Genomic DNA, 17,630 nt, shown 5'->3' with positions numbered 1-17,630 from the left:
CGCCACCAGTTGCTACAGAGCAAAAACTAGACTAACCCAAAAGAGACTTCGCGGAAAGGGGTCTGAGGGGAAGGCGAATTTCCACAACTTCAGCATGACATGTCACGTGCGCTGGTGTAAACTCTGAGAAGCTTGTGACAGGGTTTACCGCGTCTCTTCACGGTAAGGGTACCTGACTGTCAAGTCAATCTGCCGCCCCTTGGTGTGGAGGCAGATGACGAAAACATTAAATTTGGGTTACTAAGGTGCATTGCATGGAAGGCTGAAAATGAAGGAAATAACTGATGGGGGCGGGAAAAAAATCTTTGATCAGACCATAGGAATTAACATTCGCGGGAGCATACGATCCAACACTCTTAACGCAAACACGGGGGAAGACTTGCCCATTGATGGAACGACTTTACGGAAGTGCCGGACCATTTATTTCAAGCGAAATTGACCAAATTGGAGCGTAGTCTCTGACCACACGCCCGATCGGTGATCGGCCGCGCTACGCCTCGTAGCATCAGTCATCAACAGCAATTTGATCTCCACAGCATAACATCCGACCGAGGAGGCGACTTTTTCCTGGACCGTCACCAAATCGATCAATTTAATCTTCTTTCGACCTCTCTTTGTGTCCCTCCTTTGCCCTTGTTGTAACCCGTTGGTTCTTATCTGATCCGAATCAACCCTACCGACTTTGTGTCGTCGGATTTCTGGCCTAATTCTCTCATTTACCAATCTCAATTCGATTTTGCAGCTGTCACCCGACCGGTCCAGACTTGGACCTTTCGCCTATCAATTCTAGAGCAACATTTGATTGATAGCAATTGGTGTCTATACCGCACGAAATCTCTTGGTGATGGTCAATTCTGTCGGCAACGTCACCGCCATGGCGAACTCAACCGTCATGTCGGATTTGCCACCCCTTCCCAGCTACAGTCTCTCGCCGCTGCCCGACCTGTTGCCATTCATCTCCGACTTTTGGCTTCCCATCATTCTCCCACATGTCGCATACTGGATGTTGTCGCTCTTCTTCCATATAATCGACGTCTACGACCTCTTCCCCCAGTACCGTCTTCATACCCCCGATGAGATCACTTCTCGAAACCATGCCACCCGCACCGAGGTTCTCCGCGACGTTCTCATCCAGCAGGTCATCCAAACCATAACGGCGGCAGTGCTGTCCGCCACCGATGAGCCCCAAATGGTTGGCGGTGAGGATTATGCCATCGCCGTGTGGGCCACGCGCATTCGCCTAGCTCAGCGCGCCCTTCCCACGATACTTGGCGTCTTGGGTCTCAACGCCGCCGCCCTGTCCAAGAACATGGCCTCGACTGGCCACACCTGGCTCGCTGGTGCGCTCGCCGGAGGCCACTACCCCGCAATGTCGAACGAGTTCGTCACCGGTGCGACAACAGACGCTGCTTTCGCGGCGTGGGAGTTGGGCCTTGCCAAGGCTATATACTGGTTCATGCTTCCTGCGCTTCAATTCTGGTTCGCAGTCGCATTCCTCGACACCTGGCAATACTTTTGGCACCGTCTTATGCATGTGAACAAGTGGATGTACAGTGAGTAGTAGCTTTGATCCCAGTCTTTAGCCGACGTCATATAGCTTCAACGCTTGGCGAGTCGTGTCGATGTCATCGCAATATAGAGACGTCTTTAAGTTGAAACTAACCGCTTTCTCTGATAGCCAACTGGCATTCTCGCCACCACCGACTCTACGTCCCTTACGCTTACGGCGCCCTATACAATCACCCGATCGAGGGCTTCTTGCTGGACACTGCAGGAGCTGGCCTCGCCTACAAGCTCTCCACAATGAGCCCACGGATGGGAATGATATTCTTCTGCTTCAGCACGATAAAGACGGTGGATGACCATTGTGGCTACAAATTGCCATGGGATCCGCTGCAGAGGATCACGAGCAACAATGCCGCCTACCACGACATTCACCACCAGAGCTGGGGTATCAAGACCAACTTTTCGCAGCCTTTCTTTACCATCTGGGATAGGTGGTTGAACACAATGTACAAGGGTGATGTCACAGACAAGTACGAGAGGGCCAAGAACGCCGCTGCTAACAAGGCGGCCAAAACTGCATCTGCCAAGGCGCAGTAGAAGTCGAAAGCCCAAGTTTGATAACCTGGGGCTTCAAAATCGACAACCTTTTACATTTCATTTGTTGTTTTAATTCTTTTCCAATGGCTTCGTTCCAGCCATTGGTTCTGCTTTATTTTCACCTTACAAGACTTGGCTTGATGTGGAGTGTGGGTGTGGGTAATTTGGATTTACCACGACCTCGACTAAGCTTGGTCTTCAACAGATATATATCTTACGGGCATTGGGGGCGTTTCGATCTCATTTTTGACAGTTTTGGGAGTTCTTGTTCGTTTACTATTGGTGGAGTATTGGTACACATAGACGAAAACCCAGGGATCGGCTGAAGGAATGTTCGGCTTGTATGATGATTTGAGCGAAAGGAGACGCCGAATGTGTCCCGGTAAAGACGCCTCTCACTCTTTGGGAAATTCGCAATCGCTAGTTGGATCAGGCCCGGATTTAAATCCAGTTCACAGGTTTATTTCAGCAGGCAATGGGACTGTTTCGGAATATATTAATTGTAATACCCAAGCACTCACTCCACTTCGTTCCCAATGTGTCGGGACGTTGATGCCAAAAATACGCAGAGGGACGAGCCACTAGCAAGCATTTACAGCACGAAGCACATCCGTATTCGGCGGCGATGAGAGCGGACGTACTGTGAGCGGTGCGGACACTATTACCTACATTTGTTTGTTTATGCGTTATAAAACCGGCTGGTCCAGATGATGCCGGGGAACGTTTAGGCCTGCAGCTGAACGGCTAAAAATGATGGTCGCTTCTTAAGTGAGGGGAAGGAGGCAAAAAACGCATTTGCTGAAAGTTAACGTTGGTTGCATGACAGTGCATCAAGATGTTTGTGGCTTGCCAGAACGATAAACACTGTCGACGTGCTAGAGATGCAGTTTCGAGGGACTGATGCGTTGCTGGGGACGCGGAGTTGCCTGTGAGAGGTCGGGTTGCCCAAGCGGCAAAATGAATTGTGACTCCATCTGTCAGTACAGTCACACTGCATGGAGAAACCCTGCGTGCATAAAGTGGCCGGCAAACCCGAACGTGTCTGTTGGTGTTTTAGCCCTAGAGCAAACGTAGAACTAAAATGTTTAACTTTCTTCTCACTAATTTCATGTTATCTTCCCCATCAACGCTCATTGAAACCGAGTAACCATGGAAGAAGAAACCCTAATGTATGTAAGTAAGCGAGGAACAAAGGGAAGAAAAGACAATACGGAGTAAAGCGGCAGACGGGAAAGCCACTACGACAAGGATGGATGGCCCCCAAGTTCATCTAACGGACGGGAATGGCGCCTGTACGATGAATTGTCATTCTAGCGCCGCTAAGAATGCAAGGGATACACCGCATGGTTCTCTGGAGGCTGACTGACCTTTGACACGTCGCACGGGGAACCTGTTGAGAGCATCTAGGTAGTTAGTTGGCTGAATTGTCTGCCACCAGTCGGCCGGCCGGCCGGTCGGCCAGGAACGGATTTTACAAGAGTCAGTTAACCAACAACCCATCCAATGATGGAATGACCTGCTTGTACCACGTAGCAGTTACTGTAGTGTTACTGTACCTCAAATTGATTGCTGGATGATTAGTCGTCACGTCCCACGTGACTGCGTTTGCGATGAAACGAAACAAAGGAAGTTTGTCATCCTTTCTTTGGCCGCTCCTTTTTGTTGTCGCCAGAAAAAGAACTCAAACCAGGGTCCTCCGTGATGGGCCTACAAGGATCTAAAGCTGAGACAAGTCGATCAATGCTACGCGGCTAGGTGGATGCAAGCGATCAGCCAATCAATGGTCGTCTTGTAGGCGAAAAGCTCGGCCAGGGCGGGAATCAAAACCTTGGTTGTCCAGTGGTTGTCCGGCGTCCTTTTGGGATCCATCTTCGATTCCCTTGCTTGACTCCGTCCTTTTTGGCAGGCCCCCATGTGGGATGTTGTTTTGGGTGTCGGCAAAAGCCACCGACGCCGTCCAAACTCTTTTCTTGTCCCTCTAGGTAAATTCAAGTTTGCCTCCGAGAGGCTTTTATGCAAACAGGACGGGCCAAAATAGAGAAAATCTCGCTCAAATGGGGAGATAATATTCCATTAGTCGCAATCAACCTCTCACGTCGTCTAAACCTGCAAGTTCGGACTATGTATTCTAAACCTATTAGGGCGGAGATTGCTAAGGGGACCGGTTTCGCAACAGCATGAACGACAGCACCGTGCCGAGAACAGCCCCCCTGTGTCGATTGTTCGCCCGCGCCACCTTTTTTCCGGGTGCCCTATGCTGGTCTTTGCGATTTTTGAAGCTATTCAAGGCCTCAAGCGGTTTGAGGAGCACACCGATTTTGGAGCTGGTGGATTCAGGGGGATTTGCGCCTTTTTGGTAGAAAACACATATAATTTGTACTGCTCGTCACTGGAACGTCATTAGGAGAGTTTTCTTGGTTTTGTCAATTGCCAGTGCTGGGCTTGGATTCGATCCTTTATTTTCATTTTACTGTTATCATTTTTATTTACTCCTTTGACACTACATGCGGCCGGCACCTACTTACTCAGGTATTATTCAAATTCATTTTCTGACCGCACCGCAAGGTCGCATGTTTCAAGCCGTTCCTTCACTCAGCTCAGCTTCGAATCCCGTCTCTGTGGTACTGCAGTAGCTCCACGCGAACGAACGGCTCACACACTCTTGACCGACATTCTTTGGGGGTTTCTTCTTTTCGCTCTTTTTCTTTTTTCGGAAGCTTTCTGTTTCGTGGTCGGTCTTGCAGACGGCCCAGCCCCATGTTGCTTCTACTCTAGACCTCCCGCATTCTCGTTGGCCACCTAACGCAAAACAGCCCTTGCCGGGTCACGTCGGAGAGTACTCTAAGCGCTGGCCAGTCATCGACCCCTGTTCGCGCTTGCTTCCTCTTTCGTTCCCCATCTCGCCGTCTCCGAATACCAGATCCAGTCTTAGGACATCGGCGTCCATCGACCACTCTTTTTTCCCGGCGCTTGTTGACGGGCGGACCGGCCTCTCGATTGGTCCATCTGCAGCCCCCTTTCATTTTGGTCCATTAATTCGGGCGAGAGGCACACAACGGATCTCATATGCATGAAGCTGCAGCATTCCGATCTGGGGTGACTTCTTTTTTTGTTATTTCCAAAAACGGTTCGGAACACTCGCTTCGGCTGAACGCAGCCAAAGGCAAAAGGCGCGCTTGCATCTTAAAAGGGTGCCATCCACCGCAATTCTCCAACGCCGTGAATCCTTTCTCGCCTCGACGCCAGGTGCGGCGAGTTGATCTCGTCGAAATCATCCAAAGCATAATGGATCCAACTGCTACACTCTACACCTTTCATTTGTGAGTCTAGAGTGATTTCCTCTTATCAAAAGAAGCCAAACAAAAAGAACTTTGTTTCTCTCCTCCCTACCGATATTGCCTAGCTCTTTTCTTTTATTCTTTCGCTTGTTGTCCCCCTGCACGAACTTTCACCCACCGAGACAAGCGCATTCTTTACTCGAATAAGTCAAAGACAAGACAATTGAGCGCCTCCTCATTTCCACCTCCAAAGGGAAAAAATCGGAATTTTATTCGGACCCGAGATTTCTCGCTTGCGAACGAACCACAGCGTCGGAAAGTGGTGTATTGCGTGTGGTTTTTGTCAGCCGTCCTAGTTGGGATTCTGCTGGGTCGCTCCACTATCAAACACACGTCGTCACGTAAGGTTTTCTCGTCTTTTTTGTTTGGGTTTTCCGGTAATTACCTACCCTTCCAATTTTAGGGGAGGCAATGGACAGCTGTACTGTACCTGCAGCCTAAGCTGGAGTCAGCTTTACCAAGGTGCCTGGCAGCTCTCAGTGTGTTGTTGTCGGCCCTAGTCTAGTTCGGGGACAAGGCACCCCGGTCCCCAAAGGCTGTGCAGCCACTTTGATGACTCGTCCCACTCATCACTTCCTCATCGGGTCCATCAGCCCTGCGACATTGAGATGGACCTCATTTCACAGCCCGTCATCATGTTTTTCCATTTACCGGGGCCAGCCTTCGAGAAGACAGCCGTATACAGGATCCCATCGCCGGGCGCATGTGGGACCTTACGGGTCCCTTGTGCAGTAGCCTCCAGCTCCCGTCAGCATGCGTGGCCTGGCAGTCTTTATTGCGAGGCTTAGTGGTCTTGCGTTAAGGCTGCGATATCCCAATGGGCAGGGGATACCGGTTGACTTGGGCCGCCCTCGGGGTCCCGAGGGTGTGGCGTGTTCTGGTCCAGTCCAACCTCAAGGTTTTTCCTTCTTTAATGAAATGAGCCGCCTTTCCCCAACTCCCGGATTTAGACTAACCTCGTCCCATCTTGTTTTGTTTGCATATAGTCTCACTGATCCGTCCATCCGATCTGTCAAACTCCTTGGTTCTTGGGATAACTTCACAAACGAACACAACATGGAAAGAGATAGTAGGCGACACTGTGGCCAGTGGAGGGCCTGCCATTCCTTTAAAGAGAGTGGAGGTCTGAAGATGGGCGAGACTTATTTTTACTACGTGAGTATCTTTTTTCCCCTCTTTATGTCGAGTCTTACCTACACATCTTTATATCAACATGAGCATGCTAACATACATCATGTGGTCTCAGTATGAGGTTGATGGCACATCAGAAACACACGATTCATCATTACCATCTACAACTGCCTGTCCTTACTTGCCTGGCCAACCCGTCAACACCCTTACCATCCCCATTCAACAGTCACCCCGAAAGCGCAGCGCCTCAGTCAACTCTGTCCGTCGTGGTGACTACATGACACTCAACCCAGCCGACAAGTTCATTGCGCCGAGAGCAGCTCCCCCGGTTCCAATGGCTATTCCTTTCAGCAGAGTTGGCACTTCGGCTGCCAGCGTGCCGAATCCGGACCAGCGTTCGCGATCTTCCTCAAAGCGCCCCGTATCGCCCACACCCGCATGGCCGTGGTCGCCACGGAAACTCTTCAGCCGGTCCAACAGCAAGTCGTCTCTGCGCAAGGAGAACGACACTGACGAGACCGAGGCCGAGACCATTTCGACACCTATCCCTTCTGTTATCGATGACGAGAGGACTGTGCGGTCATCATCTAGGGGCAGCTCCAGGTCGCGAGACATGTCCCCCGAGTCTCTGCGCAGGTTCCTTTCCGACGACGTTCCCGCCGAGGCAACCCCAGATACCAACACGGAGCGCCTGGAGCTCGCTATACCCGACGACATTGTCGAGGAGAACGAAGACGACGACAATTTTGCTACCTCGGCCAGGTCCGAGAGCATTCCCTACTTTACTGTGCTATCGCCGCCCCCGAGCCAGCGCACTTTCGCATCGCAGTCGAGGCCCGAGACCCCGTCTCTGTCTCCTCCTTCGCTATCGCCGGAAATTTTTTCACCGCACTCTGCCGCATCCAACGATATTCCATCATTTTATCACTCGGACGACGAGGGCGAAAGCGAGGACGACGATTTTACCTTTCGCCCGCTGCAGACCGTTGTCGAGATCAATGCCGACTCGGACTCTTTTGGCCAAAGCCTCATGTCTGCATTTGCCGGCTACAGCCTTCCTGAGGAGGCACGCGCCAGCAAGGTCGCCGGGCGCGTCCACATCAAGGACCAAACACGGGTTTTTGAAATGTTATGAATTCATGTATCACTTCTCGACTTTCGTTGCCGCCAAAATAACTACCTAGATAATGAGGATTCCTCTGGCTTTGTTGCAAGATACCATTCTGCAGGGAGTGCCTACACTCTTCTCTTTTTTTTTCTCCCAATTTCCTTTGTCCTTTTTGGGGTTATAGCGGGCTTGCATGGCGTGGGTCCAGGGAACGAGGTCTTTGTTCCCTTTTTTTCTCCCTTCATTTTTTTTACTAGGTGGCGTTGGTCAACGGCCTGGATGATAGAATACTGTATCTGATAAGACAGATCTGACGGCTCACGTTTGTCACGATTGCTGTTGAGATTTCAAAATACTTTGAACTCATTTACGTTTGTGCCTCTAGAATGCGTTTCTGTGCCTCATTGCTTTCTCGTGTAAAGACCTTCTACGCCCCAGCCTCCTGTATCTTTTTTTTCAATCCTTGACAAATCCTACGAACTCAATTGATAACACTAGAACACGTAGCAATCAGGAAGCAAATGGCAATCTCCACAGCGGCAGAGCAAGTTCAGCTGAACAGCCCTGCGCCCTAGGAAGGATCGTGATCGTGATCTATCGGAAGGCCTTTTTTTTATGTCTCTTTGCTTTGTTGAATCTTAGGATGTTAGCGGTATGTACCCTGTATGTACCCTGCAACCTTGAAATTGGCGACGCATGTAATTCAGCTGAACATGAAGAAAAGAGGTGACAAAACAATTATGACCCCTGTCCCGAACAGGCGTGCCCCTGGCAATCGAAGATCGTTCCTTTGATTCCATATTGGCATTCCCTTGCATTTATGCGTAGAATAAGAGAAAAAGAAAGGTAAAGAAAAAAATTCCAATTAACCAGAAGAAAAAAAAGAGTCACCTCTGCACAGGCCTTGCATCGGACTTGCCCGACAACATGCACCCCAGACGCCTATTACCCAACTTAACTCCCAAACGACTATTACACAGCTTGACGCCACACCCTGTATCCTCCCCCTGTCCGTCGTCCTCATCAGAATCATCGTCTCCAAGCAGGGTGAGGACCCGCCTCCTGACGAGCGGCTGCTTCGTGCCACTGCGGTATTGATGCCGCTGCCCCTGCCGCCGCACCCGCAGCTCCACGTCGCTGCCACTCTACTTCGCGGCAGAGGCGGGCGCTGTCGTCGTCGTCTCCACGACCGGGGTGGTGGGGGTGGGGGTGGTGGTCGCAGGCAGCACCACGACGAGGCCAGGCTTGAGGAGATCGTTATCATCGCCTACTGCGGCTGGAGCTGCAGCTCCGGCTTGGCGATTGGGCATCACCGTCGACGTCGACGAGAATAGCACCAAGGGTGGCCCGTCGACGGGCGTGTTGTTGGGCGCATCCATGGCGGCTGGCGCGGCTGACTCGGTTGGCGGCACGTTCTCGGCGAATAGAACCTGGTTGCTGCTGCTGGGGTTGGCCTCCTAGACCACGGTCCAGCCCGGATATGGGTTTGTTGAACTTGCTCCGTCATCGTCGGGGGGGCCGCCGTATCGTGGCTGCTGCGACTCGCCGTCACCGTGGCTCGGTGAAGCGCCAGGCTGCGGCGGGCCAATCCCTGGCAGCCCGTCGGTAGGGTTGATGGGGCTGGACGCTTCGATGGGCGGGCGGTTGCCGTTGAGAACGACGATGCTGTCGATTTCTTGCTGCGTCAGAGGTATGCGTCCCTTTTGTTTTTTTTTTTTTGTTTTTTTTAGTTGGGGGTCCCCGGGTCAGTGCCGGGTTTAGCTGTCTGCATGTTCCCGGTGACAATTAAATGAGTTCATGGCAGGGAAACTAACTGCGACAATGTCGGCCCTTGTCATCTGGGATGAGTACTCGATGACATCCAAGAATGTCATGAGGGCCTTGCTTGGAGCAGGCCACGCCGTGGCGTCCATGATATCCGGGGGATGTTTTTTCACTCCTTCTTCTTGCCGCAGAGACCACAGTCGAGCTGTTGGCTGGGCACCTGTGAGATGCTAGGAGAATAACAGAGCACCAGGCAGACAATTTTCTTTTCGGTATGGAAATGAAAAAAAAAAATATGGTCTAATGATTCTTGAAAGATTTGGTCAAGAGGCAATCTCCCTTGGGTAGAGGTCCGATATCGAGCTAAATCTCGGTGGGTGCGAGGTTGTATCGAAGGCTGCGAGATGCCATTGACAAAGGCACTCGAGCCAAAGTGGACAGAAAAGCTCCATGGTCTGCACTTCCCATGAGGCAGATTTAGAGGCCGGGCAGGCAGGCAGTCAGTCTTGTTGCAATTTGGGAAGGTTCAACAAGATGGTTGGTTCAAGAAATAGAAATAACCACCAGCTGCTTCCCATTGAGACTCGATCCGGGACCTTTTGGCCGCGGACATCGCTAAACCGTAATAATAAATATTTAAAGGCGTGAACATGTATTATGAGCATACTTTTGTTTCCAAATATACAAAAAAAATGTATATTCAGCGCCCAAGTGCCACTTTTGAAACATTTTGTAACACTTCTCACACGCTACACTGTCAATTTGCCGCTGGATGTGGTAATTCCTTTGCAACCTACCCACACAACATTCCTTGTTCTCTACCTACCTACCTATGTAAATCTTGTACATCCTTTTTCAGCATCTTACATTCAGTTTAAATAGGTAGACATCCCTTTAATTATTTCTAGAAATACTTGCCATGATATCCAACTCTTGAACTTGTAACTACTACTCCTTTTCATATTTTCTTTCCCCCGGCTGTGTATTTGTTGATCGTTTAGCCGGCTAAACAAAAAAAAAAAAAAAAAAAAAAAGAAAATGCGCTCATCTCTTTTATTCTTTATGCTCTCGGTCACTGTTTCCGCGCAACCACCCCCGGTCAGGCCCGATGCTCCCATCCAACCCGAACTTGGTGGGCGATGCTGCGCCAAGGAGGGGGTGGCAGACCCTACATTAACCTGCCAAAAGATGGGTTTAAACTCGTTTTGTGTGAGTTTTTGGCTGTCCTGTTACTGAGAGTGAGTGAAAGAAGAAAAAAGAATTGTAAAAATAATAATCTGTTTTGTTTTGCAGTGCACCGGCCGGAGATCTTTTATTTCAAGGGGGTGCGACGGTGGGACAGGAAACGAAGCGGTTGGGCGCCATGTTCAAGGCTTTCCACCTCAAAACGGCGCTTGTGGTTTTACTGCGTTTATTGGATGCGCATAAATGAATCATTTCATTCCACCCATTAAACGCTTGACTGACAATTACATGACGCGCGATATTAACTATCGGGGGCACTGCAATTGGATTTCACATAACAAAAGAACCGTTTATTAGTACGAACATCACCTACAGGTGTAAAGGACTTTGTTCGTTTTCCTCATTTTCCTACAGCACCTTCTTCACCTAAATCCAACCGTACCTAAGGTACCTGGGCTACAACATGGGGGAGGGATGGATTCCAGATTGTTTGAAGCACTTGCCAGTTAGAAAATATCTGTTAATTTCTCACTCGCGTGTCTTTCTTTCTCTTTTTCTTTCTTTTTCTTCAAGGGCCGGCCTTGCCTTGGATTAGTTGTGCATCTAGTTACATGCAGTATCGGGAACCAATCTAAATGCTTTAACGGAATCAGGGGGAATCCTGCATTCTCCATAGCCGTTGCAGAAGCTTTTTCCAAAGTTGCAAGTTTTAGCAGCCCGCGCTTAAAGCTTTGCAGGCGTGGCAGCGGCAGCTTCCATGGATACCAAAAGTGCAAAGCAAGAAGGGAGAAAGCTTCATTGTTTTGTTCAAGCTTCAATGAAAAAAATAACAGTTTAAATTTTAAATATGACAATAAATTTTCGGTACTCAAATTGTATCATAAACCAATATCCAGTTAGTTACCAAAAAAAATGAATACAAAATACAGTTGTAATTTTCCGGTCTCCAGCTTTAACATTCGTAACCATTATTTATAAAGGTTATAAGTTGGCGTTTTTGACGTTTTCGTCAAAACAATAGGTAGGTTTTTTTTTTTTTTTTTGCTTTCATATTTGGCAAAAATGTACGATATATGTTCGACCAAGGTATTAAGACGACGTCGTGACGAAATTAAATAAGGGAACCTTGAGATGCCCGATATTAGTTCTACCACGTAGTATAATCGAATGACCCAAGGCCGGAGGATAAAACATTCACCTTGACGGCATAACCCGTAGATATGACCGTTGCCTTTTATGGAACATTGGAATTTCCAGCAAAATATATTATTTATGCCTGTTCAAAATGGTGATGGGACTTCGGAAATGCGCCAGGACGCGTAATTTCTCTGGTGATTATGGCATGTAGTCGACCCTGACTAAGTATGCGCCTATACAACAGGCAGGGAAGGTTAGGTGTCTACGTGGTAGAACTAGAGTAGAGTAGAAACAATTAGTCGGTAAACCCGATAATTGTGTCGACCACGTTGGAATGTCTAAAAATAGCGACAACGCAGACATGATCTCGAATAATGAACCGAGACAGAAAGTCGGAGGGAAAGGGATTTTACAATCTGTTCAAGTAGAGACAAGCGCATTGTGCATACAAGGTTTGTATATAACGCGTTTGCAGGACCGGGGTCTGCGAGAGAAACCGCACGCCCAGAGTATCGCTCCGCCCTACAAAAGCCTTGGTGGCTAGTGGTTGCTTACTGCGAAAACTAAGCGTAGATAGCCGTATGAAGTCGGCGAATCCCAACGGATCGACACGTTCGAACAGGTAGAACTTCTCACATTGTCCGCTCCTCCAGACTACCCAAGGTACCTAAGCAGCTGTCTTGTTTGCCATACACAGGTTTAATGACCCTTAACAGCGAGATTGAGTGCCCATTACTCCGACTTGGAGTATATATAGTGTTACATTTTTTTCTAGTGTTTTGCATGGTCTTGGTTGGAAGCTAAGGTACGCTATTACAGCGAGCCTCATCATCCTCAGGAACATGTCGTGCGGCTTTGGATGCAACAGATTTTCTATACTTGGGGCGAAGAAAATAAATGTAGACCATGAATGTCAAACACTACACAGGCTCGATTGCCATGGCCATTGGAAGTTTACAGTCATCCGAGTTTAGGCAAAACGCGTTTTTTTTTGTTTTGGCCTAATTTGGATTCAATAAGGAGGATCACTTGTGTAGTTCCAGTCTTTTGCTGTTGTTATTACGCCGTCGCACCCCTCTTGTCGAGAGTGATCTTTTGTTCTTGCTAAAACCCTACCCCTGATCCAACAATCACACAGCAGTAGTGACGTCGAGATGCCTAGATGGAAAGGTATATATCGTTAATGCCTTGCATCATCCAAAGGTTGTGCAGTCAACGTCATGGAGAGTATTTATACAATGCTGACGGGGGCAAAGCATAAGATAGCTTCAAGCTGTGAGAACAAAAGGGACTATATGTTCCATTAGCTGCAAGATGCAATACGATCACTTGACCATATACTTTTCCCCGTGTGGAAGATGGATGAGAAAATGGCGGGTCAAGCTCTAGAACTAGACTAGAGGAAGTGGCTACAAACGGCAAACTGTTCAAGGGGTAATTACACTAGCCGCCGGCAGGCCTAGAATTGGCAATAAGGGTGTGTGTGGTTTAAAGGAGGAGAAAGAGAAGGAAAAGAAGAAGAAGAAGAAGAAGAAAAAATCAGTGACCGACTTGTCCGTTGATTTATTTTGGTCCATTTCTTGGACGGTTAGCCTGCTCCAAGACTGTGCAACGCTTGATTATTAGGATTAAAGTCATCATGCCAAAAATGGGAAATTATCGATGGTTGTCCCAGCCGCGTCTGGAACAGCATTCGAATTCTGGATACGTTTGACAACACTTTGCGGCGTGTACAGACGGTTCGCTTGCAGATTGCGGGGTGTAGTGGGGATTCATAGGTACGGAATGGGTTTCAATGCCAAGATAAGCTTAGCGGATAAGCCCCTACCTACCTAAAATTAACCCCTGTCACTTCTTTCCCAGCCAAAATGAAATCCAACCCTTTGTCATCCCATTCATTCGCGATTCTGCAACCGTGGACGCTTCCGCCTCACGACGAGTCAATCTACTACTATCTACGACCATAAGGTACATATCCGATGAGGAAGGCAGAATATCGAAGCTCCCACAGGAGTTTTTCACAATCGACAAGGAAGATGAATGGAAAAGATCACATGATCAGCCAGGTCCATCGCCACCAGCATGTGCCTTTTTCGTGGGGTTTCCTCACTATTAGTCTAGATGACTTCGAGGAGGTTGAGGAGTAGGCCGAATCGGGTTCAAGATCTTTCAGCTCGAGCGGCAAGCCAGCCCATTGGTCGAGTTGTGAATTCTGACCAGGCCCAACGCGAGTGCCTTACCATTCGTCTTTTTGCAGGGACAAAGTCTGAGCGTCATTGCCCACAAGCAACGTCTGTCATGGCAGCTTTCCAACTGGTCCAAAGTCGTTGACGCCAAGTTTTTTTCTAACAACCCAAGCGAGGGAAGTTCCCCTCATTGTTATGCATTAAGAGTCGTGGCGAGCATATTCAGCTCAGCTCAGACTAGGTCGACGCGACGGCCCGTCAATATTTCCATGATTATCGCTTCAGCAAAAAGAGAATGACTGTAAGTTCATGGAGGTATAAAAAGGGACTATGTCTCTACTTGCCTACGTGCATGTCTATCTTGGTACAATGCTCATATGCGACAAGGCTCAAGAGGCTAGAGGGACGGCCAAATCTCCCCCGACTCTAGCGTCTGCTTTGTTTGTTTTCTCCTGATCAGACGTCATGGGCGGTGTAGAATCCAAATCCGTGCCTCCGTGCACCAGCATAACGAGTGGGACGAACCGGGCTCAAAAGGCACCCGCAAAGAAAATTTTATCAGCTCCAGGGCTATATATCACCGGCCTCGGGTCTCAGTTCCCGCCACATCTTTTCGGTCCGGAAAAGTTGGAAGAGCTTGCAAGAAGACTCTACGATGTTGAGAAGCCAGCGTAGGTCCCAAAGCTATAGCTTATTCCTACATGTTAAGCCCAGTCCACATGGGATGCACAAGCTAAACAAAAGCGTCTCCATCAAACAAACGACCACTAATATAGCCTCAAGAAGCTCCTCCACATCAACCGGTCCACAGGTATCGAGACCCGCGCGGCTGTCGGCACCTTCGAGACAATAAGCTTTGCATCTCGATCAGACCCGCCGTCCATCGCGGATATGGACGACCTCTTTCGCAACTCTGCCGGCGTCGACCTGGCCACGGAGGCGTGCCGTAAGGCCTTGGAAGAATGGGGCGGCGACGCAGCCACCGAAATCACCCACACCGTGGCCGTGACGTGCACGAACCAGGGAAACCCGGGATATGACCTCATGGTGGCGCAGCGGCTGGGCCTGGGAGCGGGGGTGGACCGCACGCTGCTCAGCGGCGTCGGCTGCGCAGGCGGGCTGGCGATCCTCCGGTGCGCGGCACAGCTGGCTACGGGTGCTGCGGCTAGAGGCAGGCCAGCGAGGGTCTTGTGCTTTGCGTGCGAGGTGTGCACGCCTGGCATGCGCCGCGAGCTGGCCGAGGCCGACGCGTGTGGTGACGAACCGGCTGGTGTGAGCATTGCCGGGGCGCTTTTTGCTGACGGCGCAGCGGCGTTTGTGTTGTGCAACGAACTTGGCATGCCGGAGAAGCAGAGCAATGGGGCCGGGAAGAGACCACCGCTCCTGCAGCTCCTTGAATGGGACAACGCCGTCATTCCAGACACGGTGCAGCACCTGGCAAGCTACGTCAACCCGCTCGGCTTCCATACCATACTCACGCGGGACGTGCCACGCCTGGCAGTCAAGGCAGTTAGACCCATGCTTGAGTCACTTCTACAGCTGCCGTATCTCCGTGAACAGATCGGTTCCTCAGCTGAAGGTCTCGGGGCGGTGGACCTCGACTGGGCGCTGCATCCTGGTGGTCAGGCCATCATTTCTGGCGTTCAGACCACCCTGAACCTGACTGACCACCAGCTGCGTGCTACCAAGCAGATATACCGCACCAGGGGCAACTCGTCCAGCTCTGCCGTCTTGGCAGTTCTTGATCTGCTGCGTGGTATGGGGAAGGGCAGGGACCATATTGTTGCCGCTTCTTTTGGGCCGGGGGTCGCGATCGAGATGGCAATTTTTAGGAGATGTCGCTGAGACGGCATACCCTACCATACCCACACTGTCGTATAGCCCACTCTGGTAAAGAAGCAGTCTGACAAAGCACTTCAGAAATCGAGTACTGTAGAGTCACCACCAATAGGCCTGCTCAAAGCCTAGCCCGTATCTCCGCCTCTGTCCCCTCTGGAACAGGCGGTAACTTCACATTGCCCTCCCACGCGTCTACAATTGCGCCCCAGTACCGATCCGCATCCTCGACAATCAGCGCGCAGTGCGGCGCCGTCTGAAACAGCACGGCACCGACCTTGTCCTCCCCGATCCTACTCTGTGCCTCACGTGCATGCGACACGACATCGTCGACGCCCACCATGACATCCCCCGCGCTGAACAGGTACAGCCGCCGCACGTCCTCCCCGATCAGGGAGGCGCTGTTGAGCTCGGCGCGCAGCTCTCGCACGGAGCTCATCAGCCCCGCGTTCTGCACCGCCTGCACGGCTAAGACGAGGCAGTAGGTCGACGCCGTACCAACCCGCCGCAGAGAAGGGGAGAGCGACGGCGGCAGGGACACGAGCGCGGTGCGGTAGGCTTTGTCGAACGAGGCGTCGCCGGGACAGCTGTCAAACACCACGAAGCCCAGCCGGTTGCGCAGGACGGACGGGATGGTGGAGGTCAGGAGCTGAATGGCAATGTTGCTGCCACCATGGGAGAAGAAGTGCAGCAGCACTTCTTTTCTCCATCCCTCTGCAGCAGACGCAGGGGTTAGGATGCTGGCGATGGCGTCGGCGTCGCGGGCACGCTGGAGGCGGGCACGCAGAGTCACGAAGGACCGCAAGGCCAGGTCGGGAAAGACGGTGCGGATCAGCAGCACCAAGGTGGATGGCCAGCAGGCCTGGTAGCCTGTCACGTATTTGTTTACGCGACGGTTGGTTGCGCCGCCGAGCCAGGTGCAGATTATCACGAGTTTGGGTGGTGAAGGTGTGTCATGGCGTTGACAGATGGTGTTGCTTCTTCTTGTTGGGAAACCGAGGGTCCAAACAGGAAGATATTGTTGCCTAGATCCAGGGGGCTCTCGCCTGCCGCATCAACCTCGGATGACGCTAATGAGTTGGGTCTTTGCATCGTGATGATGGTTCTAGGAAGCCAGCAAAAGATGCAGTGTATCTCGACGTGTGGCCTGAACGTACTTGTAGTCGGAAGATGACGAGTTGAAGCTCGTCTGTAAGAGTCGCTTGCGCGCTGTTTGCCCGTGGGGATCCCACAGAGAACAGGAAGGAGTTGCTTGGCATCTTGAAGTGGGTCATCATCCTCAACATTTTGAATCCTTTGGGCAGCCTCACTTCTCTGGTGCAGGCCTTCACTCGCGTCATTCTCCTGCCAAATTAGGCAAGTGTCTCATGTGGAAGTCCAAGAAACTCTTTCCTGACGACACATCCTCTTGATGGGCTCTGACGACAGACATTCTTGCTTCCTCCTATCCAAATCAATCGGGGAAATGCGTAGGTATTGTCATTTCTAACAAACCCACAGTGTTCAAAATCGAGCACGTGTCAGGGTGTGCATCTTCCTAGTATTTTTCAATCCAAAAGCCAACGGATACCAATAGGGAAAAAAGAAAGAAAATAATGAACATGAACTGGTCACTCAAATGCAAAAAGAAAGAAGAAGAAAGTGTTCGAATGGGCTAGGGCCGAGCCGCCTAGGGCGGCCAAGGCAAAAAAATTGTGAGATGGTGAGATATTTGCATCTGGAAAAGGAAACGAGATTAAAAAAAAGACGTATCCCAGAGACAAATAGACGATTCCATGGGAAACCAATTGGGAGATAGAGCAATGAATCTTCGTACTTTTTACCTGCCTACAAAAATAGCCC

The 17,630-nt window shown here is 50.4% G+C and overlaps 5 protein-coding genes across 6 annotated transcripts; 4 read left to right on the top strand and 1 right to left on the bottom strand.

Moving 5' to 3' along the window:
* The first annotated feature begins 244 nt into the window (after positions 1-244).
* On the top strand, positions 245-2,652 carry MGG_06250 (uncharacterized protein). The gene is made up of 2 exons (XM_003717295.1): positions 245-1,553; positions 1,679-2,652. The coding sequence occupies exons 1-2, from the start codon at positions 845-847 to the stop codon at positions 2,101-2,103; spliced, it is 1,134 nt and encodes a 377-aa protein (XP_003717343.1). The 5' UTR covers positions 245-844; the 3' UTR covers positions 2,104-2,652.
* A 1,980-nt stretch (positions 2,653-4,632) lies between these two features.
* Positions 4,633-8,081, top strand: MGG_06251. Of its 2 annotated transcripts, XM_003717294.1 has the most exons (3): positions 4,633-5,423; positions 6,428-6,596; positions 6,688-8,081. In XM_003717294.1, exons 1-3 carry the CDS (start codon positions 5,170-5,172, stop codon positions 7,705-7,707), a joined length of 1,443 nt encoding a protein of 480 aa, XP_003717342.1. In that variant the 5' UTR covers positions 4,633-5,169; the 3' UTR covers positions 7,708-8,081. The 2 variants fall into 2 exon arrangements, with proteins under 2 accessions (XP_003717342.1, XP_003717341.1); XM_003717293.1 differs by lacking the exon at positions 4,633-5,423 and having other exon boundaries at positions 5,851-6,596.
* A 1,056-nt stretch (positions 8,082-9,137) lies between these two features.
* MGG_14841 (uncharacterized protein) lies at positions 9,138-9,593 on the bottom strand (the record flags this gene model as incomplete). The annotated part of the gene is made up of 2 exons (XM_003717292.1): positions 9,138-9,380; positions 9,495-9,593. The coding sequence occupies 2 exons, from the start codon at positions 9,591-9,593 to the stop codon at positions 9,138-9,140; spliced, it is 342 nt and encodes a 113-aa protein (XP_003717340.1).
* An 876-nt stretch (positions 9,594-10,469) lies between these two features.
* MGG_17205 (uncharacterized protein) lies at positions 10,470-10,889 on the top strand. Its single transcript, XM_003717291.1, has 2 exons — positions 10,470-10,653; positions 10,738-10,889. Exons 1-2 carry the CDS (start codon positions 10,483-10,485, stop codon positions 10,870-10,872), a joined length of 306 nt encoding a protein of 101 aa, XP_003717339.1. The 5' UTR covers positions 10,470-10,482; the 3' UTR covers positions 10,873-10,889.
* Positions 10,890-13,656: 2,767 nt separating this feature from the next.
* On the top strand, positions 13,657-17,616 carry MGG_06254 (chalcone synthase). Its single transcript, XM_003717290.1, has 2 exons — positions 13,657-14,623; positions 14,736-17,616. Exon 2 carries the CDS (start codon positions 14,844-14,846, stop codon positions 15,795-15,797), a length of 954 nt encoding a protein of 317 aa, XP_003717338.1. The 5' UTR covers positions 13,657-14,623; positions 14,736-14,843; the 3' UTR covers positions 15,798-17,616.
* Positions 17,617-17,630: the final 14 nt, after the last annotated feature.

Source organism: Pyricularia oryzae, chromosome 4 (assembly GCF_000002495.2).
Source record: "Pyricularia oryzae 70-15 chromosome 4, whole genome shotgun sequence".
NCBI classification, from domain to species: Eukaryota; Fungi; Ascomycota; class Sordariomycetes; order Magnaporthales; family Pyriculariaceae; genus Pyricularia; species Pyricularia oryzae.
The sequence above is the reverse complement of the archived record's forward strand: the minus strand, read 5'-3'. Positions and strand labels throughout refer to the sequence as shown.